Source organism: Phalacrocorax aristotelis, chromosome 1 (genome assembly GCF_949628215.1).
Source record: "Phalacrocorax aristotelis chromosome 1, bGulAri2.1, whole genome shotgun sequence".
Classification (NCBI taxonomy): Eukaryota; Metazoa; Chordata; class Aves; order Suliformes; family Phalacrocoracidae; genus Phalacrocorax; species Phalacrocorax aristotelis.
The window spans coordinates 185103753-185127865 of NC_134276.1; the positions used below are offsets into that span (position 1 = coordinate 185103753).

The following is a 24113-nucleotide window of genomic DNA, read 5'->3' on the forward strand; positions in this document are numbered from 1 at the left end:
TAAACAAAATCAGACCCTAAGACTTTTATTGACCAAGGAAGAAAGTTCCTTTTGGAATCAGCAGCAGTGTTAGAAAAAAAGGAGCTGGTCAGACTTTACAAAACAGATTTAAAAGACATTCCAAACAACTTTGGTTTTCTGGCATAACCGATATCTTCTTGGTTTATTTCAGCATCAAGCTTCTCTATTCTTGGGGTTTTTTTATTAATCTATATGATATTTGTATGCATATGGTATATGGGAATGTAGTGGGGTGGAAATCCCAAAAGCTGATAGTTTGTTTTAATGACAGGATAGCTCCAGTATATTGAACTAGTTTCAGGCTCTCATATTTCTCCAGTGGGACCTGTTTTTTGAGTAAGATCTCAAATGAAAGGTCTGATTGAACAGCAGAGTCTTCTCAAGTATCATCATATTAGAAATCTGCTGTCACATGAAAACCAACACAAACACTCTTCTCTTCTTAAATGTGAGAGATCGGACTCTAGAACTTGCAGCAGAGATAATGAACCCTTTTCGAAGCTACTCCACAAAATTGAGTTTTGACAGCAGATACGTTATACAGTACAGTGAACTTTCATTTTGTCCTACTGAATAAGGCTTTTCCCCTCTTGCATATGTATTTACTAAATTCAGATAACCCAGACATCATCTTAATACTACTGGACATTTTGTTACCTGAACCTAAGACTGAATAGTTGGACATGGTCTTTTATATCCAAGCCAGGCATAACATCCTTGAAAATGTATTGACATATGCAAAGACATGCCAGACTCTGACTGTTCCAGATGTATCCATGAAAAGAAACATTGAAGATTTATCTTTTCAAACAGCTTCATAGTCCCCTGAACTACTTCTTCAGTGATCTGTTTCTGAAATTATTTTTTCTTCTGGTGTTTGCACTTTATTTGTAACATATATGGGGCTGGGATGTGTACGGCTCTGGAGGTTAGCATTAGGCTGGAAAGGTTGTTGCCTTTGAAATGAGATCTCAGATTTAGCCTAAGTCAGTAGTGGCTGAACATTATGGAAGTTGCTGGCTGGTCATTAATCTTAATAAATATATCCAGTGATAATAAGCCAATTAGCACTGTGTCAGATTATTGCAATTGGGAGTCTCTATTAATTGGCATTCTTAGCTAAGTGCCATGTAGTACACTGTCCCAGAAAAACTTCCAGGATGGAAATAGCAAAAATCTGAGTATTCACAGCTGCCAATCTGTTGTGTTGCCTTCTTGACGGGAGAGGGCTACTGGGGCTTTGGTTTGTATTGACCTGGATAAAGCAGTTTATGAAAGAAAGGCTTTTTGGACTAAGTTGTGCTCTGTGCATCTGCAACTTTGTGCTTGATGGTGGCATACAGTCTTTTCTGAGAGGAGGATTTGATGATTAATATTTCAGTCTTGAAGTGAGTAATACAAAATGGTATAACCCCCCCCATCTTTTCCCCCATGCCATGGTTCTTTATTGAGTGCAGCTTGACCACATTAGAGAGCTTGGTCCTATTGCTGGATGAAAGAGCACTGCTGTCTTTCAAATTGGCAATTTTATACCACTTTCAGTCTTCAAAAGCTCTTATTATACAGAAATTCTCTAATAATATTCATCAGACAGCTAGCTTTCCTTTTTTCGTAGTGTACCAGTGGATAATTTGCTAATGATCTTATTTTACTCTTCAGGGAGCAGAATTTTCTCAGCCTCCCCAAGAGCAAGGGGTGTAATAGCTGAAACTGTTACCACAGTTCAGGAAATGAGTGATTCTGAAGTATAAAGAAGGTGATTTGGAAGAGCAAGTTTTTTTCATGTCAAGGGGAGCTAGGTGTATAAAGTACTTACTTTCAAAATGCCTGTGACTCTGTCTATTTCATTAGAGTGGGGCTTCAGTTAGCAAGAAAGAAAAATAGAAGGTTTTCCAGTTGAAAAATGGGTAACAAAATATGGAAATAACCAGGCTGACTGATTTCAGTTTAAGAGAAACACACCGAGTATTTGAAAACCAAATCATGTGCAACACAAGTGTGTAATAATCAGTTATCCTGCTTTGTGGCATAGGTTATGTACAGTATTACCACATGTGCATCCATGAATTACAGGGTAGAGAGAGTCTTCATGTTCTTGGTGTTTTGTGGGCTCATCTGTCTCACAGGTGTGTGCTCTCCAGCCTCAGTGTTTCAAGAGCCGAAATTGCAAATCTTGTGCCATGCAAATGCCATAGGGTGGAAGCACAGTTAGAGCAGGCAGAGCTGAAGTGCTACGATACAGCCGTGTGGCTGCCATCCAGCTGGGGTGAAGGTTACTTTGGCGACTGTCTCGGTATTATTTTCTGTTCTGAACCTGGCCTCTTGTATCAGTGGGGTGGCAGATTTGGTATGTGTGATTGTGCTGTTTATTTGAAAAGGAAAGATTAAAATAGGGAAAATGCCACTTCCATGATAGATGATAGTCAATGGGAGTTCTGCCATAAATTGGAGCAGGGCCAGGATTAGGCTATTTGCTCTGGGCCATCACACATATAAGACTCTATTCTAATTCCTGGATGGGGATGCTTTCCTTTTTTTCCTTTTTTTTTTTTTTTTTCTTTTCTTTCTCCTTCTCCCACCCACTTTGCCTCAGCTTTAATAGCCAGTTAAAGAGCAGAAATTGCATACTCAGATTAAGACATGTTTTGTCTATTTGCTTACAAGTGTCGTCACCTACTATTGAAAAAAATACATCCCTCCTTTCCTTGTACTTAAACATTTCAATGTTTTTCATAAGTGAAAATATAAAGCCTTTCAGTAACTTCCTTCTATAGAAGAATATTTCATTTTTTGTGCCTTCCTAATACAGCATCAAACAGGACTTCATTAGTGCTGTTAATGTTCCATATAGCCCACTGATACACCATAGCCACTGGCCAAGCAAAACTTCAATCAGTTTTTCTTCTCTTGTCAGCTCACATCTCTGACTGAGCAGCTGCAAGATGATTCATCGGAGAATGTTTCACTATAGGACAGAGAAAAATTATTTCTGGCTGCTTTTCCCATACTAATAGGATAATTTCAGTTGTAGATACTTTTGCAGAGCTTCCTGAGCCATGCTATGCCCATATGAAAATAGAAATCCTTTTATCCAAATGTCAAGAGAATTTTCCATGAAATCAGTGCTTTGGTTCGGTAAAACAGATTCTGCTCCGTTTTCTTGTTTAACAAAGCTGTGACAGTTATATTTTGTCTCATTGCAGACCACATCTGTACTAGAATTAATGATCAGCATTATCTGGGAGATTTAGAACAAAATTCTGTGCATAAGGAACATCATCTGAAACTCACTGGCACGTGCTGTAAAATGTTGTTTCCCTAAAATGTTAGCTGTGAGGAGAATTATCTTGGACTTCTTTTGTTTACTGCAAAATCACGTAAGGAGTAACGGATTCTTCAGCACTGGTGCAGCAATGGTATTCCAATGCAATGGTTTCAGGCAAACAATCTGGTCAAGAATAGGACATTTCATAAAGATCAACAGTGTCTCCTGTCCACGCTTTTTATGATAGGCTTTCTTGCATAACTCTACTTGACTTTGCATGCAGCTGTAACAAAACCAGAGGAATATATTTCTTTGTTTATTGGCATCTGTAAAAGCATTTTATCCCAAGTAATATTTCTTGTGATATAGGTTTGTCAGCTAGTTTGCAAATAAGTACAGAAAAGCTGCTTTTGTTGTCAGTTTACCAATACTGACGTGACATTCAAGGCTTGTTTTTCCTGAATAATCAGTAGGTGAATTCATCAGAATGCACTCAGCCTGTGCCTGCAATACTGCGCTTATAATTATAAAGCTTACAGATTCACAAGTAAATTGTTCTGAAGAGAGGAACACAGGCTTTCTTTATTTCATATCTGTTACTTTGACCTATATAACACGCTTTTCTCCACCTCATCACCAATAAATACATTCTACTTTTCCAAAGAAGTAATATATGGCATCCAGTGTCTTAATTCATGTTATTAAGTAACACATATGAAGATTCAGACTGAGTCTGAACAACAGCTTTTCTCTTTCAGCCTCTGAATCTCCATGCTTCATTGATTCTCTAGGGCTTGTAGCTTTGGCCAAGCCCAACAAGTTATCTTGACTGACCAGGTGATCCCAAGTGTTTAGCACGGTCACTTAGATTCTGTTCTGCCAGGCAAGCTGTCTCCCAGGTGGCATATTCCCCCGTGGTAAGGGAACTTCTAGATTGTAGTCCTTTCTTCTTTTCCTTTCCTTTTCCTTAAGTAATCTGCGGATATGTGAGAGAATAGCAGTAGATAAGGCACAGACCGCAAACCAACCTTTTCTCACTACAGTAACATAATTTTCATTGATCTTCCTCTGATCTCTCAAACACCTCTGAGGTCTCACTGGCTCCTGGCTGCTCACAAGAAAAAGGCCAGAGTTTATACTGATTTAGAGAGAGTCACACTGAACAGTGGAAGGTTGTAAAGGTTTGGCATTTCTCAGTCCTGCAGCAGGACTACTTAGATGATTATCCTGGAATTGATAGTGGAGTTGAAAATTCTTTGTTTTAAACCAGTAGAGACTTATGACTTAATTTCTGCTACACAAAGCAGCAAAACATATACTTGGTGCAGTATTCCTGCAGGATTACTGGTAATTTTCATCGTCATAAATACTGGTAATGTACACCAGGTGTGACCAGAGAGACTGTTGATAGAAAATCAGACTGAGATGTAATAATGAACATTTCTAATGAAATTTTATCAAGAATCTGTAAATCTTTTAAAAACCAGTACACTCCTGATATGGTAGTACATTTATTTCAAAGAGATTTCAAAGAGATGTTATTTGGCATGTAAATAAAATACCCAGAGCACATCCCACCTACACCCTGGCAAATATAAGGAAAATGCAACTCAAAGGCAAATGTGGGTGACAGAGTGATACCTTAGAGTTTATGCAGGTGTCTCCCACGTACTTAATAATTTTCTTACTTTCAAAGAGTTTTTGATGGATAAGGAAGCCTTGAGTTTTTTTAAAGTTTGTGTTTGAATAGATTTCATAAGAGACTAGAGTGAATATATATTTATATGCACATATTAGTATTCTCAGAAATACGATTTGTTACCTTATTGCAGCTCACAACCGATTTTCTTAGCCAGTTTTCACTTTCTCCTATGAAAATAACAGATGACATAAATGGGAGTGAACAGGGACTGTGGGCAGAATTTTGACATATTTTACATATTTCTCAGTGGTCACATCACACCTCTTCTTCATATCCACATCTGGGAGGATACCAGACCGATCACCGAGGTACTTTTAAGAGTTTGAGTCTTAATTTGTTATTTTAGTTTCACCAGAATGGCCAGTACATTAAGGGTTTATTCATTATTCAAACTCATGGCAGAGGGCGAGGAGGTTAGAGCTTTTTGTTTCTGAAGGAAGTTTGCGTGTGTTGCGTCTCCCTCTGTGGCAGTTCCATAGGCGCCTCTTGATCAACTTGCTGCTCAGATAGATATGCTACCCCTGGTATAAAACACAGTGATAATGCGATGAATCTGATAAGGAAGGACACATCTTTATCCCTGTTTGACTCCATACTCCTGATATTCCCTAACTATTAATAACACTTAACCCTGGGACCTATTCCTTATTACGGCTTGCTGCATGACTGAACGCACTGGAAATTAACATGTCACAAAGTTCTCTGCATCTTTGCCCACTCCATGAGTTCAGGTGTCTGCAGGACATGCTTTGGTGGATTTTGGATCTAGCAAGTGCATCCAGAAATCCATTCCTTGGCAAGTTGTTACTGTCAAGTTTAGTCAGTGGAAGTTGTTCTTTTAAGAAACACACATCCCAAAGGAATTATCAGGAGGAGGAGACTCTGTTGGATTTCATCTTTAGGGTCTAAACATTTGTTTGGAGTCCCAGCTGTTCTTTTTGATGGGGAGAGAGGAGGCTGCAGTTAGTTATGCTGATAATAGAATTATCTTATTATCTTATATATGCTAACTAATGTTAACAGTAGTTATGCTGTTAATGAGAAATTAACATTAAGCTAATCTTAAACGACATTAAGATTAACTTAATGTTAGTTGAGTTAACAGGAACTCCGCGAGATAGAGAAGCCCTACTAGCATAAAGTCAGTGTCACCAAGAGCATAAGCAAGGACCGGAGTGAGTTTTTAATATTTTGGCACGCCCCTGGAAACAATCTTTTATCAGGCAGCCTGCACTACTCAAAGGGTTAACATCTTATTATTTGAACTGGGATCCTGTTCCTTTCTTCAAATTGTGGCAACTTACACAGATGTCAGATTACCTATCATGTATTGTGGCAAAATGAGTTGCTGATATGTAAACAGGAAATTGGGATTAGCAGAACCTCCACTGTTAGCAGGGCCAATGCCATTAGCAAAAGTCCTTTTATGGAAATGATTCAAAACTTTTTCTCTGGATAAATCTGGAAATTCAAGTGTCGGTGATCAAAATACTTCTGTGAAACCCAGAAATACCAGAGACCTTATTCTTATATGAGATGAATATAGAAATTTCCTCTGTGTGAATTTTTGCCTTTTTTGTTGTTCTTACTAAACAGACATTGATGAATGCTCAGACGGCTTTGTTCAGTGCGACAGCCGTGCTAACTGCGTTAACCTGCCTGGTTGGTACCACTGCGAATGTAGAGATGGCTACCATGACAATGGGATGTTTTCACCAAGTGGAGAATCTTGTGAAGGTCAGTATCTAAAAAAGGTGGGGTAGTGTTATGACTTGCATTACAGTAATGTCTAGTATCTTTGTATTGGTCAAGTATTGTCTTGGACACTGTATCAATGAAAGTTAAACCTTGACCCAAAGCAATTTTAGTCTAAATAAGTATCGTAAACTAAAGGCAAAAGAAAATAAAGTATGACTATTTCTAACATATGGTGGAGCATTAGTGGCCATTTCTATGATTTGCAAAGATAATATGTGAAGTGCAGGCATGGTGCTTAAAACACAGTTTCCCTGGCCCCACGTCTGCTTCTGTGCATGGTCCTTGCAAAAGCAATTTCCCGTGGGCTGACAGCATGCACTATAATCTGTCACTCCATGGTAACCTGTCTATATGTCAGATTCTTTATATGTCGAAATGGGCCTCAATCCAGACCTGTTTCTCCACTTCATTCCTCGTACACTGTAATAGTTTTTGATGAAAATATTTTCCATGGAAAAGAATGATTATGCAGCCCTGACACCCTTACCCATACCTGGGTTAATACTGTGGTGCTTCTCCTGTGCATAGGCTAGCTGCTTGTAGAAAGTTGCAATCTGAAGAACAACCTTACAAACTGGGAAGATCAGTGGACTTAGGGCTGTGGCAAGGGGCAGGGGACAAGAGGTTGACAGGCGGACAAGGAGATGGGAAGGTTTTATTTTTTAATGAATGATGTTAGAGAGAACAGCAGGTTAGTAAGAACACAGTTATTTTCAGATGCAGATCTCTTAGTATGGAATGTTACTCATCTCTTAAGATATTTTGCATGCTGCTGCTCTTATTTAAGAGAACAAAACAGTCTGTTTTGCCATGGACTACTTAGGACAAAATTAGGAGTCGTCTTCCCTTCTGCCTCTGAGTGCTGAAATATTCAGTGCTCACACAGTGTAAGCTTTCCTACCTTGCTGTTTAAACTCACATTGGTGGGCTGCATCGGTCCCAAAGGGAAACAACTGGATTAATTTCACTAAGGCAGACACACAGACAGTTCTGCAGAAGGGAGAATGACCTTTCTGATATCCCCATCATCAAGCCTGTATTCCCAGGAGGAATCAGAAATTTGAGTCAGCCACTGCTTTCATAAGTTGAGCCTTCTTTGTCAAGAACTAACCAAATGTCAGTGTTAGCTGGCCAAGTGTTGGGACAAGAAGGTGCAAAGGAGAAGTTGCGATCCTTCTGATTATAACGTTGCCTCTCTGTCACTCACAGCACGGGTAATACTCCAGCCAGGCATTTATAGAAATATTCTCAATACCTCAAGTTTTATCTTCAGTGTCAATATAACATGTGTCTCATGGGTTGAAGATAGTGGTTTGCCACGTGCTGTCTCAAGAGGTAAAAGTGATACAAAGTGACTCTGTTAAGATGTGTGCAAACAAGCAGCAATTAAGCAGCAATTTCCAAGCAAATGAAAAGCCAAGGAAAAATATGGGGATTGCTACATGTATGCAGAAGTGGCAATTATTAGAATGTTGTGACCTTTTCTACAAAGCACCAGCAGCTCTTTATTAAACATACACAGAGGATAACAAGTAATTAGAATCAAATCACAGATGCCAGGAAACTATCTTCATTGCTGATAACCCTAGTCAACAGCAGCGGGAACACTTCCAGTTTGATTGATTGAAGCTCCAAATTTTGGAATACATAGCAACCTGAGATGAGGATGGGGATTAGATATTTTATCAGTCTTACTACATCACTTTTTATTGGATAGAAACCTGTGGCATTGTGTCTCAGACAGAAGATAAAACTTGAAAAAGGTATGAAGAGGCAGCCTAAAATCCATTGCAGTATGGAAGGTTAAACTTCCATAGCTGAGCGCAGTACTGCAAAAGCAATTTGTTTCTCTGCTCTCAGATCTTTCCACTGCGAGAGATTCCCCTACTGGTTTTAAAGACATAAGAAAATGGATTTCTTTTGTCACTTCTTCAGTATCCCCTAGTTAGAGGTGATTAGATGGAGCTGTTGGTGGATGGTCTTTTAGATGCTGACTGTAATGAGGAAACAGCTTCCAGGCTATACTAATCTTAGATTTCAAATCTCAGTTCTCCACTTCCACCCTGCAGCTGTATGGGATGCATCTGGGGCCAGTATCCTCTGGACCTTTCTCTCTTGTGCAAGTGCTACAGCTTGCAGAACTGTAGAAGGAACAGTGCTGAGTTACACTGAAGAGAAAGTGGGCCTGCCTTGGTTTCTTTCTTGGGGGAACAAAGAATTTAAACCTCACGGGGATTAGGAAATGATTAGGAAATATTCTTTGAGGGCTTGTCCATTTTGCTTTCTAAGAGGACTAATCAAAGCAGTATTTATATGGAGTGCCTAATACGCTTGTCTTTGGCTCATCTTTTGCAAGTTTTAGTTGCTTTGAGGGAAGTTCCCTCTTTCAGTGGAGAAAACCTTTAAAGGCAAAGGAAGTGTGGGTTCAAATCTTCTGTTTCTTGTTTGTTCTATATGGTCTACCTCCAATCTGTGTCTGTGTCACCTGGACGTGTGCTGATAGTACTACAGAAAGCATTTCTGTGATCAGTGTTAGTTGGAAACTTGTTTCCTTCAACAAATGTTCCCATTTTAAAGACTCAGGTGGGAACACCTCCGTTAAGATCACAGTAGAGGAACATTTCCTTAAGAACCTTATTTTAACAGAATACCAAAACTGCACCTACCCCTTTTGCAGGAAATAGTCCCGTTAGGATATCGTACTAGAAATTCCTAGCTAGAGGTGGACTCAGTAGCATTAGACTTTGATAGTGCTTGATAATGAAATAATAGTTGCTGAATTGCCTGTTTTATACATGTATTGACCTTGGCTACTGCTGCTTCTTTGGCACGACTGAGAATATTGAGTATTTTGACTAATGTACTTGAACACTGAAATTCATAATCCCATTTCATTGTATCTACAGGCAATGAAAGATCTAGAGATTCCTTTGCTATTAGTTTTGCTTCACATTATACTCCTGGGTAGACCTGCGGTCTCTATAACAATTACCGAGAGAAATTATGGGAAATGCAGCTGTAGGGCTTCAGAAGCAGTACTTGCTGCTTTTCCCTTGGAAATAGAATTATGTTATGCATCATCTTATTTCCAGAAAAGTGACAGAAGATCAGCCGCTTGGTCTTTGAGAACTGCATCGGTTTGGGAATGCTTAAATTCTATATATATGTAAATATAGCATTCAGCATGGTTCCTCTTTGCCTCCATAAAGCTTCTCTTTATAGTTTCTTTACACAGCCTTATTGGCACTCTGAAGGTTGTCTCTCATTTGCCATTTCATAAAAGAGAGCTAGACTAAGATAATAATTATTGCAGCCGCAAGCTTCATTGCATTAAGAAACTGGAACCACTGAGGGCAAGATCCTAAAATAAGAACGTTCAGGCCCAGTTAATATTTGCTCTGCAGTTCTGCGTAAGATACCAATTCCTTTGAATGTCCCCTGCAATGTCTAAAAGCTTCCGAAATCAGTTGAAGAAAGGAGCTGTATTGGCTTGTACCAGAACAGTACGGGTTATACCACATCAGGTGTTGGACATTTTGCATACTTCCACATCCAAAGAATAGCTCACTGAACTAATGCAGCCCCTTAGGACTTACCAAGAGTATCTGGCAGGTACCAGCTGTTGTTGATACAGAATATGAGATCCACATACCTTCACTCTCAGCAGGTACCACATTCTTTAAATAAGACAGGTGCAAATGAAAGGATTAGAAATCATCAATCCAGAATGCCCAATTCAAAAAAGATCTTTTTGGTCCAAGGGTCTATTTGTACGTGTAGGTTCTGAGATGTTATTATGTTCTTCTGCCACCCGCTCGCAGAGGTAGAATGACTTCCTTCTCTGATAGAGCAGGCTGCCTGGCAAGACAGAGGGCTGGGGCTCTACTTGAACAATATTTTCCACAATCCAGGATAGTGAGGGGTGGAGGCATATTGCAAGCCTCAGGATGCTCCCCAACCTTATTGAATGAACAAAGTCCAAAATGGTCACTTCAGCATCCGTGTCGCTGGATCTGGAAGACAGAGGAATTGCTGACTGTCAGGATGTCTGAATTTATCTCACAGTACATCCCGTATTTTAACTAGTACATGAAATTTCTTGTAGTTGAAAAACTGCTGTCAGTTCGGAGTCCCGCACTTAGATCTTTCTACAGTGCTGGTAATGTTTAACAGAAGCTTTGTTATTGACAGCACTTAAGGAGACAGGAAATAAAGAATCACTATTCTTCAGTAGGAAATCTTACTAGCACTCACAAAGCCCCATCGAAATCCTTTTGCTTTTATTCATGATCATAAAAGGTCAACAAATAAAACCATAAAGTGACCTTTTTACCATCCATCCCAAACAGAGCTATTGGCATTAAGGCTTTTTTACTGACTTGGGGGAATGCAACTTAAACATCACCAGACAGAAGGCAGATATGGAGACGTATTAGTATTTAAGTATTCTGGAGCGTGGGCAGAGTACAAAATTGTCAGAGTTTCTCATCTTTTATAAGAGGACTAATAAAACAGAAACTCAACCACTACATTTTATAAGACAGTAATTTGAACACATTTACTGTATCAGGAAACAGTATTCCTGCGAAGTTGGTGTTACTGGCATCTCAAGTAACTCTTCATCTTCCACATCTGCTAAGCACTCTGACAGCTGGCTTGCATGAAGTCACAAATAAATTATTTACAATTCGCTTGCTCTTTGAAGAATGATTACATCAGTCAATAGATTTACTTAGGACAAAGAAGAACAGAAACCAAACTTTCTGCTGCGAAGATCTTGGGCTCCCTATCAAATGCGCTCCTTCCTGTTTTGCCTTAAGCAAAAAGTATTCAGGTATCCTCATGTTGTCATCTTGCTGAGCTGATGCTATGCCTCAGAGCTTAGGTAACTGGGAAAATTCAGTTGCTTCAGAGCAAAGGAACTGTCCGCCCTCCCAACCCATCTCTTCCAACAACATATTTCTCAGCGATACAAATGTTCGTCTTTACATAGATGACACTCTAACTGATATCAGAATGATTCTGGTAGGAAACCATGTCGGAGGGACACCTCTTGGAGCTTTATGTGAACGTCCTGCACATAAGTCTGGATAGCTCATCAAAGGAGGGAAAGCTTTCCATAAGCTATATCAGAATGCGTCTCTGAGCCCTTTGTCACTCCCTAGCAAGGTGTGCACAGGCTATTTTCTAATTGTGCCTCGCTATGTTCCTCATGGATTTGCTGCAAGTTTTCTCGTCTGTCATTATCAATACTGTATTTGTGGGTTTTTTGCGCAAAATATTATTGAGCTGTTATTATTTAGAGCTATCCACAATAGCTCCAAGATCTCTTTCTAGAATAGATCTAAAAGACTGATTTGATTTTTTAATAGGTATGTCCCCATACACCTTACAATTGAATCTCAACTGACATTATTGTTTACTTAGTCAATATCATTATATACTTCTATATTTCACTGTCAATTGTTTTCATAGAACCATAGAATGTATGATTCTATGATTTATTCCTGCCTTTTATTACTTCCTAATGAATGTCCTATTAATCTGTAAGTCAATGACCTCTTTTATTCCATGTCATAGTTCCTTTAAGAGTGTATTATGCAAAAGAGCTCATCAAATTTTCAAGTAAAAATAGCGCACTATATGGAATGTATCCCCCCCCCTTTAAAGTCTTTTTCATTAATATAGTATACATTTACCCTGAGTCTATAATATAGTATCTTTTAAACAATCTTCTTTCTATCTGAAAACATTTTATCCTTTTGGCTGCTAGCTTTAATTCATCTTTAAAACTTCATCATTTTAACATAATTCCCCCTTTGAAAATAAAAGCACTATCACAGAGATATTTTGCAGCCTTTTAAATTCCTTTAAGGATGTTGAACTTACGTACATTGTGGTCACTGTTGGTAACCAATACAGAGTAGATGCTCAGTAGAGACATTTTGAATCAGAGCCTGCACACTGCTCAGGGCCAAGTCAAATGGTGCTTTGTCCCTTTGGGATTCTTTGACTATCTGTTCCAGGAAACAGTCAGTAAATCTGTTAAATGCAGCCTTGGGTCACAATCTGGTGGGGCAATTGAAATTCCCATATTTCTGGAGTTTTCTGCCCTTGCAGTCTGTCAGATATTACAAATGGAGTTTAGTCATTCCAGGTACTGTCACAATTTTGTATAGCTTTAGTCCAGTATTTTTTCTGTGGAGGCATGAAATTACTTGGGATACAATTAATTCCTAGCTTTCTTTAACATTTGAACACAATCACTACTTCTTCATCCGTGGTACTGCTTTGTAATTGCAACATTAAGTTGTACCCAGGGATGACGGTAAAAAAAGGAAAAACTTTAAAATTGTGCCAGATCAAAGCTGCTGCATTTTTTAGTGTAATTTAGATGAGTAAGAACTGGTCCTCAATTTAGCACTAGGTAACCAGTTGCACTTTGTTTCTATTTTTTTCTGAGGCAAACCTCCAAGTCTTTTGAGGCTTAATGTTCTAATGTCATAACATTCAAGCTGCTCTATTCCTAAGCAGTGTGCTGTAAATAGCCTGAAGTGAATTATTTGTTGTTTGGTGGTGGTGGTGGTTTTTGTTTGTTTTTGTTTTAAACAATATGGGAGAGATAATAACATGCCTCTGTGGCTGGATATACTGGAAATATGCAACCTGTAATCCTCCCCCCTCCCTTTTTCAGACACAAAAGATGCAGGGGCTAGTCTACCCTGTCCATGTGGTTATGGAAATCAGATTGCTGGTTATGGCTGTACACAAAATGTCAGTAACATAATTCATCATCCATTATAAATCCAAAGTAAAAAAGCTGAACAAAGTTTTGCTTAGTATGGATGATTTGTGTGCAAGTTCTTTGTAGATAATGCCTGAAGTTTGATGTGGATGAATAATGCAGATGAGAATTTCACGCATGCAAAGTTTGTGTTTCTCTTGCTGTGTTATAAACACACTGCTGTTTCTGATTAGGTTAGAATAAAATCCTAAATAGCTCCTGCTTTGACCAGGGATATTTAAATCACCCTATCCAGAATATTTATTTTCATGAATCAAACAACTGAAAAAAACCAAAGGTGGGATTTTTCATAAATTCTCAATGTTGGATAAGCTCAGCTCAATACTAAAGTCTATGATGAAACGTCAATTATTTGCAGTAACAGTGCACTAACTGTTACCATGTTGAAAAAAAAAACAAACCCCAAAAGCCTTTTCCTCATGGGAAAATTGTGAAATACACTTGTACATAAGTGCCAAATGCAGACTTAGTGTTTATAGGGTCACCATTTGTTGTTTAAAGGAAAGTGTTCTTGTTTACATGACAGCTGAACTTCGTCCAAGTGTCTCATTAAATATGGCTACTTTCAGTTAAGTAGCCAGGTTGCTGAGAAGTGATATTACTCATTTATGACACTAGCTATGTGAAAGCTTTGTACAAAGGTGTGTTTTAAACAGATGAACACAAGTGCCAGAAAGTCATTTATTAAAAATTACTTCAAAGATAAAGAGAATCCTTCTGTTAATCATTGTATTTAACTAGGAATTGTATTTGTTTTCTGTATTGCATAACTTAAAACCAGTTAGACTGAGTAAATTGAGATCTTAATTTGAAATTGCTGGATTGTATTACTTTCAGTATGGATTTAAGAGAAAATAGAGGAAGGAGAGAGCAGCTCTTCCATCCCTCTGCTCTGCCCATACCAGCATTACTTAAAATATTCCTGTTAACTACTTGTCTAAAAACCTTCAAGGCTGGAGACGGCTCAGCCTCCACAGGGCCCTCTGTTCCATGAATTATGGATCCTTACTGTTCGGATGGGTTTGCCTGTCTTACGTGCCTGTGATGTTTCAGCTGCTCGGGGCCATGCGAACAGCCACACTGAATTCGGTTCATGATCCCAGTTGTCTTCTGCGCTGTTGCAACAGTGGCTGACTCCAGATGCTTCTGAAGATAGGGAGGTGGAAGATGTGGAGATCTGAGATGGTTTGCCTGTTGTGGATTATCTGATATGTAAATAAGGGAACCATAAGCCCTAGTGCATGAAATGTAATCTGTCTTCCAAAATCTGTTAGCATTGCAAACTGAATTTCATCAGCCAGATCTAGTGGAAGATACCTCTGCCCATGGCAGGGGGGTTGGAACTAAATTATCTTTAAGGTCCCTTCTAACCCAAAGCATTCTATGAATGCTATGAATATTCTTGCTAGCTCTATACACTTTTGGCTACACTATTTTTTCCCTCTTACCACTCTGTGGCAGAGTCATGACTTGTTTATGCATTATATGAAAAATTATTTCCTTTTATCAGACTTAAATTTCTTGTCTTTCAGTTTCATTCACTGTCCTCTGTCTTGTGTGTTAGTCAATATGAGAACATAAGCTCTCAACATGTCTTCTCTGGAGTATTCATTATTTTTTGGTTATATCCCTTCTTGCTGATGTTCTTTTAGAGGTGAACAGTCCATTTCTTTTCAATTCTTCTCAAATGACGTTTTCTTCATCGTTCCCAGAAGCCCTAGTATTTTCGCAATATTCTTTTCTGAGATGCTGCCACCATTATTGCACACAGTATTTGAAGGAAACCCACAATGCCACTTATTTATACAATGGAATTCTAATAATTTCCCTGCTGTTTTTCATCCCAATTCATATTCATGTTAGCAACTTGTTTACTTTTTTTTTGACTGCAGCCACACTTGGAATTGAAATTATAATTGAGTTATTTTTCTTTAAACTGAATGTGCTTGAGGTGAATTGGAGGATTAATTTCCATTGTTGAACCCAAGCAGTGTGTTTTATTCAATTTTTATGCTGATGGTGAAAGATATACTCATGGCCATATTGCTTGTTTTGTCTTGTACTGATCTGTTGGACAGTTAAATATCACAATGCTACTTTTCAATGAATTCTAATTAAGAGCTTGGGCCAGACTATTGTGAAATAGTATCTCGAACTGAACTCCTCTAGTGTTTTCCACATTTTAGCACACAAAGCTGTTTACTTCATGCCCTTTCAAAGCTTTTTTCCCAGATAACTTTTCTCCATATGGACAGCTGAAAAAGCTAAATAAAGACTATTCAGGTAGAAGGCAGAGTGTGCTGCTAGTTTGCCCTTGCAAAATAATTGTGTGTACCTTGATGAAGTAGGCCTTTAAAAGTACTCTTGAATTCTTTGAGATATGATTGTTTTGAAGTCATTTATCTGTATTCACTGGAGACTTTAATTTTTTTCTTTATTTTCTGTGCTAGACACAAAGGATGTAGTTGTCACTGCAACTTGAATAATTAAATTATTCTAGCTTGCACATGCTAATAAAGGATGCAACTTAAAGCATGGTGTACTTGCTTAAATGAGCTTACAGCTCAGACATCACCTTTCACATTAACTTCTCAGCAAGTGAACTCAAATGTGCTAGAGCTAGAAATGGTTTTGAAAGCAAGATTCTGCAGCTTTTCTTCTTTAACTGCACGTCTTGTGAGCAGTTGCCACAAACTAATGCTCTTTAGGGAGCTGAGAATTATTTTTATCCATATGTTTCCTGTGATGTCTTCATTCTAACAACCTTACTCAACAGCATTCACTTAGAAAGGTGTATAGGAAAACTCAAAATGTCATGTTTTAAAAGTTGATGTGACTTGGAAAATATTTTTTTGTGAATTTGTAAGTTATTTCTCCCCATTCTAGCGAAGTGCAAATTAATTTTCAGCTGAAGGCTTTAATGGCCAAGAATCATTTGTATTAACTGCCGCAAGAACATTTCTGTTAATTGAATGTGGTCTAAGAGCATTACATGGCATGTTTTTGCAGACATTGATGAATGTGGAACTGGAAGGCATAGCTGTGCCAATGACACTGTTTGCTTTAACTTGGATGGTGGGTACGACTGTCGATGTCCCCATGGCAAGAACTGCACGGGAGACTGTATCCATGAAGGCAAAATCAAGCACAATGGTCAGATCTGGGTGCTGGAAAATGACAGATGCTCTGTCTGCTCGTGCCAGGTCAGTAGAAATAGAACTAGCTGTTTCTACAAGGTGGTGGTAGGGCTGAAGGAAAGACTATCATGACTGAAGTGAAATTCCTGTTTCAGCTGCCTTCTCAGGTATGCGAGTGGTGCTACAGGAAAATGGAATTATATATTTTATATGGTTTTGGGGAGAGCTTCTCTCTGCAATCTGCATGAGCAGAGCTTCCACAGGAGGCTTATTAGATGATACTGGGAGAAGGACAATAGTACTATTTTCTTAGCAGAGATGCCACCTGTGTTTTCTGGGTGGGAGTAACAACATTTTCATGCAAAGAAACTGTCTGTCTAGACACATATTGGCGTTGGTGACTGACGCCAGTATCTCTAGCAGATGATTATAAATAGAAGTAGGTTCTGCATCTGTAGAGTAATGCGCTTAGCTTTCTCAAATGTTTGCTGTGGGAACCTTGATCCCAAGCTAAATGCTTATGGAGAATGAAGACCCGATACACTGCTGACAAAGTCCTGAGCATTTCAGCAGCTCAAGTTTCATGAGCATGAATTTAATTTCAGACTACCTATCATCTTCCTTATGTGAATAATTACAGAAGAGAGGGACTGATCTGGAAGTTTAAAGCAAGACTCGACTAGAATCAGTATGAGAATAAGATAAACTTAGCGCAATCCATTAAAACTTGACCCTTTGGAAAGACACCCTTGGGTTTCATCAACTTACATGAGGGCTGTCCAAAGGTTGGTGGTATGAAGGACACATATAAGACAACAGGGGAACTTTTTGGTAGCAACTGAGTGTGTATCGTGTTTCTGCCTCTGTTTGAATTGTATTTTGGCAAAGATATCATATAGTGGAAAAACTCATGAGCTGCTAGTGGCTTAGAATCATGCCAAAAAAATCAAATTTTGGTACAAGTACTGCTGGAATTGGTCATTTTTCTGCCATCACTCTATGTCTGTCTTTCAACAACAGAGTGGATATGTGATGTGCCGGCGAATGGTCTGCGACTGTGAAAATCCCACCGTTGACCTATTTTGCTGTCCTGAATGTGACCCAAGGCTCAGCAGCCAATGTTTACATCAGAGCGGGGAGCTTTCCTACAACAGCGGTGACTCCTGGATACAGAACTGTCAGCAGTGTCGCTGTTTGGTAAGGCTTCTGATTACATCAGAGACAGGAGGGAAAAAGGATATGAGATATTCCAATCTGTGATTAGTTAATTTTCATGCATTAGCATCCATTTAATTTCCTCTGGAGTGTGTGTATAATCGAAATCTGGTTTCCATGGATATTTGTCAGTATTGTCAAGTTCCACTCAAAAATACATCTTGCCACAATAGACATAATAGAAATTATTTAATCATGAGGGTTGTTTTAGCAAAGAGTGGAGCTCATTTGGATGTGGGACCTACACAGCGACACTCGTGTTCACTCATTCAAAGACCAATGTAGCAGTATAAGGATGTTCTAAATATATATTTATTATCACAGTTGATAATTTCAAAGATGCTAATAGACTAAAATCTGTTTATTCATTCAGACATTTGGAGTAACAGAAATAATAACAAAACTTGATGCATTTTTCAAAATAGTGAAATGAGTTTTGAAAAAACAAAATCTTTTAAAGCATGTGATCTTTTTCCTAGGCATGTATTTCAGAGTCTGAGCAAAAACTAGTCTGCATAATGCTGCTCAGGAAGTTTCTGTGACAGAAAAGATGCCCAGATAAAAACAACTAGCTTTTATCACAGGTTATCTCCAAATGTAAAGCCTAGTCCATCTAGCAGCTTGTCAGGCTATCACGAATAACAGCCAGAAACCAATTTCTATAGCCATTGTGCTTTCAGTGATACCACTGCTAAAGTCGAATGAAATAGATTCCCAGGTGCTTCATTAGATGTCTCAAAAACAAAATAAAGCAACGTGCAGTTTGGGATCTCAATAGATTCTTTTTTTCAAGATCCTACTTCTGTAACTAAAGCCTGCTTTCTTTCAGTTGTCAGGGATTTTTTTGGGGGTGACAACGTATTGTCTACTTGTATAGTCCATCACTAGAAAAAATAAACTGAACTATAGAGATCAGTGGCTGTTTTAAAGATTGCTTTCATTCTTACCATCATATGATTCAAATAGAGATGAAGATTTTGTAAAAGAGTAACTTCACAATACTTTCTGCAACAAGAGGGGTAAATTTGGAGCTATGGCAAATCCCTGGGAATTTTTTTCAGCTTTTGCTCTGGAGATATTGAACTCATCATTCTCAAAGCCTTAGATACAGTTTTTGTGAATAAACTCCTTCCCTAGGGCCAAATGCTATTCTCGTTGCGGCCTTTAAATCTAGACTACTCAATCTGTGTTTCAAATGAGCTGCATAAGTTGGAGATCAGAAATGGACCTGCTTCAAAAGAAATATGCATTAATGTCTTCAGTGAAGTCTTTTCTTTGACCAATAGATTTGAAATTTGACCCTTGTCCAGAGTTGAAGGGAAGCTGACCCCAGCTTCTAGTAAGTGAAGTGAATAATTAGGCATCTTTAGATTTGTGTACGGGCATACAGTAACTTCCCCTGAGAATACTCTGGCCCAATGCAAGTCTCTCTTTTGACGTTTTCATAACCTGACTGGACTGAACCGATCGTGCAGAAAGCGTGATGAATTTTGGAAGTTCAGGTATTGTGATCGTAACACCCCAAAAGGATGGTAAGCAGGCGGAGGTCCTCTCAGTGAGAATGTGCTGGTGTTCCCTGCTACATTGGGCACCTGGTAGCTTGACACCTGCAGTTCAGCAAAAACGTTTGTAGCCATGGCAAAGATAAACTCTAGCCCATCCAGAGCTGAATCTGAGGGCTTTATATGGTTAACCATCAGTGCGAACAGAAGTAAGAACTAGGTAAAACAGGAGATTTCAAAGCACTTTTGCAGTACAGCCCTGTTGTGGTTTCTATCACTTGCAGAAGTAGGACTTCACAAGGACAAATCCATATTCTGTGTTGAGTGACATTTATGGAGAATTTTCAGCTACAACTTCATGCAGAGTGTGTTGAAATAAGTTAAACCTAATACACTTCTTGAACAGCATGCAGAAAAAAGCACCCTACTTGCTGCATCTCCCACAGGCAGTGAATATCAGCGTTCTCTGCACTGACTTCTGAATAGGACCAGATGGATAAAATTAGTCCATTAAGAAACCTAAAGCTGAGTCAGAGGAATGGGTATTGAAACAAAGTAAGAGCTAATAATTGTCTCTTGTTCTTGTAATGTTTGTAAACAGCAAGGCGAAGTTGACTGCTGGCCCTTGCCATGCCCAGAGGTGGATTGTGAATTCAGCGTCCTCCCTGAGAATGAGTGCTGCCCGCGCTGTGTCACTGACCCCTGCCAAGCGGACACCATTCGCAATGACATCACTAAAACCTGCCTGGATGAAACCAATGTCATTCGCTTCACTGGATCTTCTTGGATTAAGCACGGCACAGAGTGCACCCTCTGCCAGTGCAAGGTAAGAAGCATAAAAATTAAGCTGAAATGCCTCTTTCCCAGCTTCTTCTGTGGCATATAAATATTAACTCACTGAGTGCGATCAGTGGGTAATTGGCGTCTACACTTGTTTTAAAGAAGCATAGATTACATTAAAAATGTTCAGCTTTGCTAACTTCACTCTTCCATATGCTAGAAAGACGGTTTAATGTGCTAGCGGGACAGAAGCAGAACAACAGCCCATGCTGCAGCGTGATGTGGGCAAGTTCTGGGCTTGGCTTTTCCACCGGGATAGCTCAATTCAAGTTTGATCGCAGTTCTTACCGTATAGTTCCATGCTATCTTGGAACTATATACAGTAATGAATAGGTATGTAAGACTAGACTTCACACAATAAATTTGTTCTGTGTGATACTATAGCATTATCAGAACTGATTGAATTGCTTTTTGAGAGTAGTAATTGTTTTGAGAATAAAAGGACTAGTTATATGGTTACATAGCTTTCTTGCTTTAAAATGAATAGTAGAATCAGCATAATGTTTAGAACATTTAATAGTTTTCCTAGTAAAAATAATTCATTGTCTGAGGATGAAAATTAATGGCTATGGGCTTATGCTAATTCTGGCATCTCTCTAAAGATGCAAAAGAAAAGGACGTTAAAATAAGGTTTTCCGTTCAAAATAAGCCCGTAAGGTGAGCTGTATTTTCCACCAGTCAATACTGAAGAATAACATTTCCATAGTAGCCAAAGAGAGAGAGAGAGCAGGATTCATCCATAGATCTGTAATTATTACTGAAATTCACAGTTGATTTTGGTCTTCATTCTGTGTCCTTCCCAAGCAAGATACTTCCCAAACTCTAGTACGTGGTACAATTAATTACTTTGAAAATGTGCTCATAAAAAATAATCTAACTTCAACACCTCCTTCTGGGAGAGATGGGGAGTAACCTATCGTGTAGCAGATGCTGTCAGGCAGCACCTTCTTCCTCCACTTTGCCTGACACAATACTGTGTGCAACAGCAGTTGCTGCTGTCGAGGCATAGTCCTTTTATGAGGGAAGTGGTACGTGCCAAGTAAGCGTAGGCATTTGTCTTGATGTCAGAACGGATTGGTGGTTAGAAGAAAATGATGTGATCTGAAAGAGAGACTAATGGTTAGAAAGCCAGCTGCTGCCCAAAGGATGTTGAAACAGACTTACATGCAGAAACTTGTGCTTTCGGGGTCTGTAGCTGGTGGCATACACCAACGCCAATGCTACAAATTACTTCTTGCTTGGGCAAGTTGCTGAGTTTTACGTGCCTTGGTTTCCCCATCTGTAAAACAAATAATTGTGTGTGATTCTTCTCTAAAGCACTTTTGAGATTCAGTGATGGGAAATGTGTTCTCGCTGTTGTACTGCTAATCAACGGCAATGCAGAAGCCATGTATCAGTTCTGCTGATGGCCACCTGTGTGCTGCTCCCATCTGCCCTTTTCTTTTAAGCAAAGACTGAACCTTCAGTGTTGACTAATTTGTATTCAGTGTAAACACATACATAGACTAATAAAATCCATTGCTGCATTGTGAACATATGTAAGATTAAAACAGATACTCTGCCAAACCCTGTAGATTTAATACGGCTCAGGTGTGAATCTGCATAACAGTGAAGATGTACCGCTTTGTCCCTCAGCAAGCCAATTCTTACTCAATTCTCTTCACAGAGCAGTTTTCTTTTTGAAATACACTATCTGCTTTTATTGGCAGCATTTTAATGTTCTAGTACTGCATGCAAGCAGCCCACTCCCTCCAGATCAGGTTAATTCTGTGGCCAATTTGTATAGTTCTCCGTCTCATTTGTCCCGTGTCACCCCACTCTTCTTGCAGACCATCACATGGAAGGTCAAAGCTCCAGTCTAAGCCTCTCTAAGCAAGCTATAGCAAAATAGGTTTACACAAATCCTTTAAGAATTCAGAAGTCTGGGCATCAGCTAAAGCTGACTTAGCCACAAAATAATTTCAAATCACAAGAAGGTAGACAGTAGGATTGTCTAACCTCCTGTAACAGAAGGAATGAAAGAAAACGTTTGAATAATTCAGACCTCAGTGTTTAATCAGTCGTGGCAGTTTAGTTAACTGAATGTACAATTTCTCCAGTACTTGAATGATGTCCATAGGCAATCTGTTCCCTTAATCACTAATATTCGCAGAAGAACGTGTGGACTCTCAGGAAAAACTTTATGGATTGATGTTTGCTGGTGTTACAACCAGGATGTATTGAAGCATTCAGGACTAAATAAAACCTGGAGTCCCTTTTGCCTGATCTTAAAAAATGCCCAGATGCCCTGTCTTGTTCAACAGCTTTGTGTACTTGAGCAGATGCCCGATACCTTTATGTCTGGGAGCATTTCTTTCACTGATCCCAGCTTCTTTCAGTTTGGCTGTTGTAGCTCTGGGATGCAGACCAGAGAAAACCAAGCAATTAGAGGAATCATAATATCCCATTCCCTTGAGCAAGGGAAGGACATGACAACAACGTCATGAATCCAGCCAAAACCTGTAGATGCCTTGTGTTTTACAAATCTGTACATTCAAATCTGATGGGTGTTTGCAAATGGCCAAGCTTGTTAAATTGACTTGGTTTGTACAAAATGCTAATTGTTTCATTTCTTCTTTCTGTTTTTCCTTCCTTTAGAATGGCCACGTCTGTTGCTCAGTGGACCCACAGTGCCTTCAGGAACTGTGACACCAACAACCATCTCTCACAAGCAGTTTCTGGTTAAAGAATTGTCCTTCACAAAAAAGACCTTTAGACCAAAAATTGTACAAAATTAAAACTAAAATTAGATTGGTTTTGTCCGTCTAAAGTGGAGATATGTGATGAACTCAGTTACCTGAATCAGAGTGACATTTACGAGACTCAAGCTCAGATGTGTAAGCCTTTATATGAGGTTAGGCTCCAATCTTTGGCTATTTGTCTGACATCATTATGCAGAATATTTAGGTTAGTGTAAAGTGACATATTGTAATGCTGTACATAACGATGTCAAGATCCAAAATCAACTAGGAACTCTTACAGGGTCTTCCGAAGCTTCGAGAGTCCAACACTTGACCAGATGCAGAGATTTTTACCTAATCATATTTGCATCTGCACAAATAGGTTTGCTCACTGCAGAATTTAGCAGATGTTTTAAGTAAAAGGATGAAGCCTTCAGGAATAAAGAACTTAGCAGCTAAGATGTGATATGTACAGTATGTGCGCTGAGAAAAAAAGATAGAAGTTATTGTAAAAACAAAGCAAAACAAAAAAAACACAAAAAAAAAAACCCAAAAAGAAAAACCGTGATGCACAGGCATGGCTTCTTAATGTTTTCTGATGGAAAAAGTCATCAATATTTCCTTGTTTTACTGCACTTACTATTATTTCTTGATTGAATTTGTTCAGTATAAGCTTGTTATTGTGCAAATTTAAATAAATATTTCTCTTACCTTAGTTTCTGTTTGTGCCATCTTTTCTTTTCAGGGATGTCATTTTCCTCTGTGTTGTTACTGTTTCTTCTTTGCCAGCGTGCCTAGGCAGCTGGGCAATACAGGTGGAGTATCGCTGGTCTAGCTCCTTGAAGTATGGGAGTTTCTGCCCGGCACAACCATATGCCTATCATTTCTTACCTGGATTATTCTTAAATAACTTCATACATCTGAGCCACTGCAGCGGATTGAACAGAACAATTCATGTGCCTAAATATCAGACCCTACGAGCCAGTGGGATGCTGTCACCCAGAGTGGGTACAGACCATTTGTGCGTGACTTGCATCTGTTCAGATTTACAGGGGATCTTCTTCAGGTTCCTCCTCTTTCTGGCTGCCCCGGGTTGGTTTGTCTTTCAACAAGATCCACAGCTGTTTTAGTTGTTTGTGTAAAGTATC

At 39.0% G+C, this 24113-nt stretch overlaps 1 protein-coding gene across 2 annotated transcripts in view; it reads left to right on the forward strand.

The window, feature by feature from the left end:
- The window catches only part of NELL2 (neural EGFL like 2), a 152150-nt gene extending 128623 nt beyond the window's left edge, over nucleotides 1-23527 (forward strand). Inside the window, exons 17-21 of one of the 2 annotated variants that reach the window (XM_075080961.1) lie at nucleotides 6585-6725; nucleotides 16561-16754; nucleotides 17709-17885; nucleotides 20007-20231; nucleotides 22883-23527. In XM_075080961.1, coding sequence (XP_074937062.1) covers nucleotides 6585-6725; nucleotides 16561-16754; nucleotides 17709-17885; nucleotides 20007-20231; nucleotides 22883-22933 — 788 coding nt within the window. In that variant the 3' untranslated portion in view covers nucleotides 22934-23527. The remainder of the gene's footprint in view (nucleotides 1-6584; nucleotides 6726-16560; nucleotides 16755-17708; nucleotides 17886-20006; nucleotides 20232-22882) is intronic. The other variant, XM_075080962.1, reaches the window with a different exon arrangement.
- The last annotated feature ends 586 nt before the right edge of the window (nucleotides 23528-24113 follow it).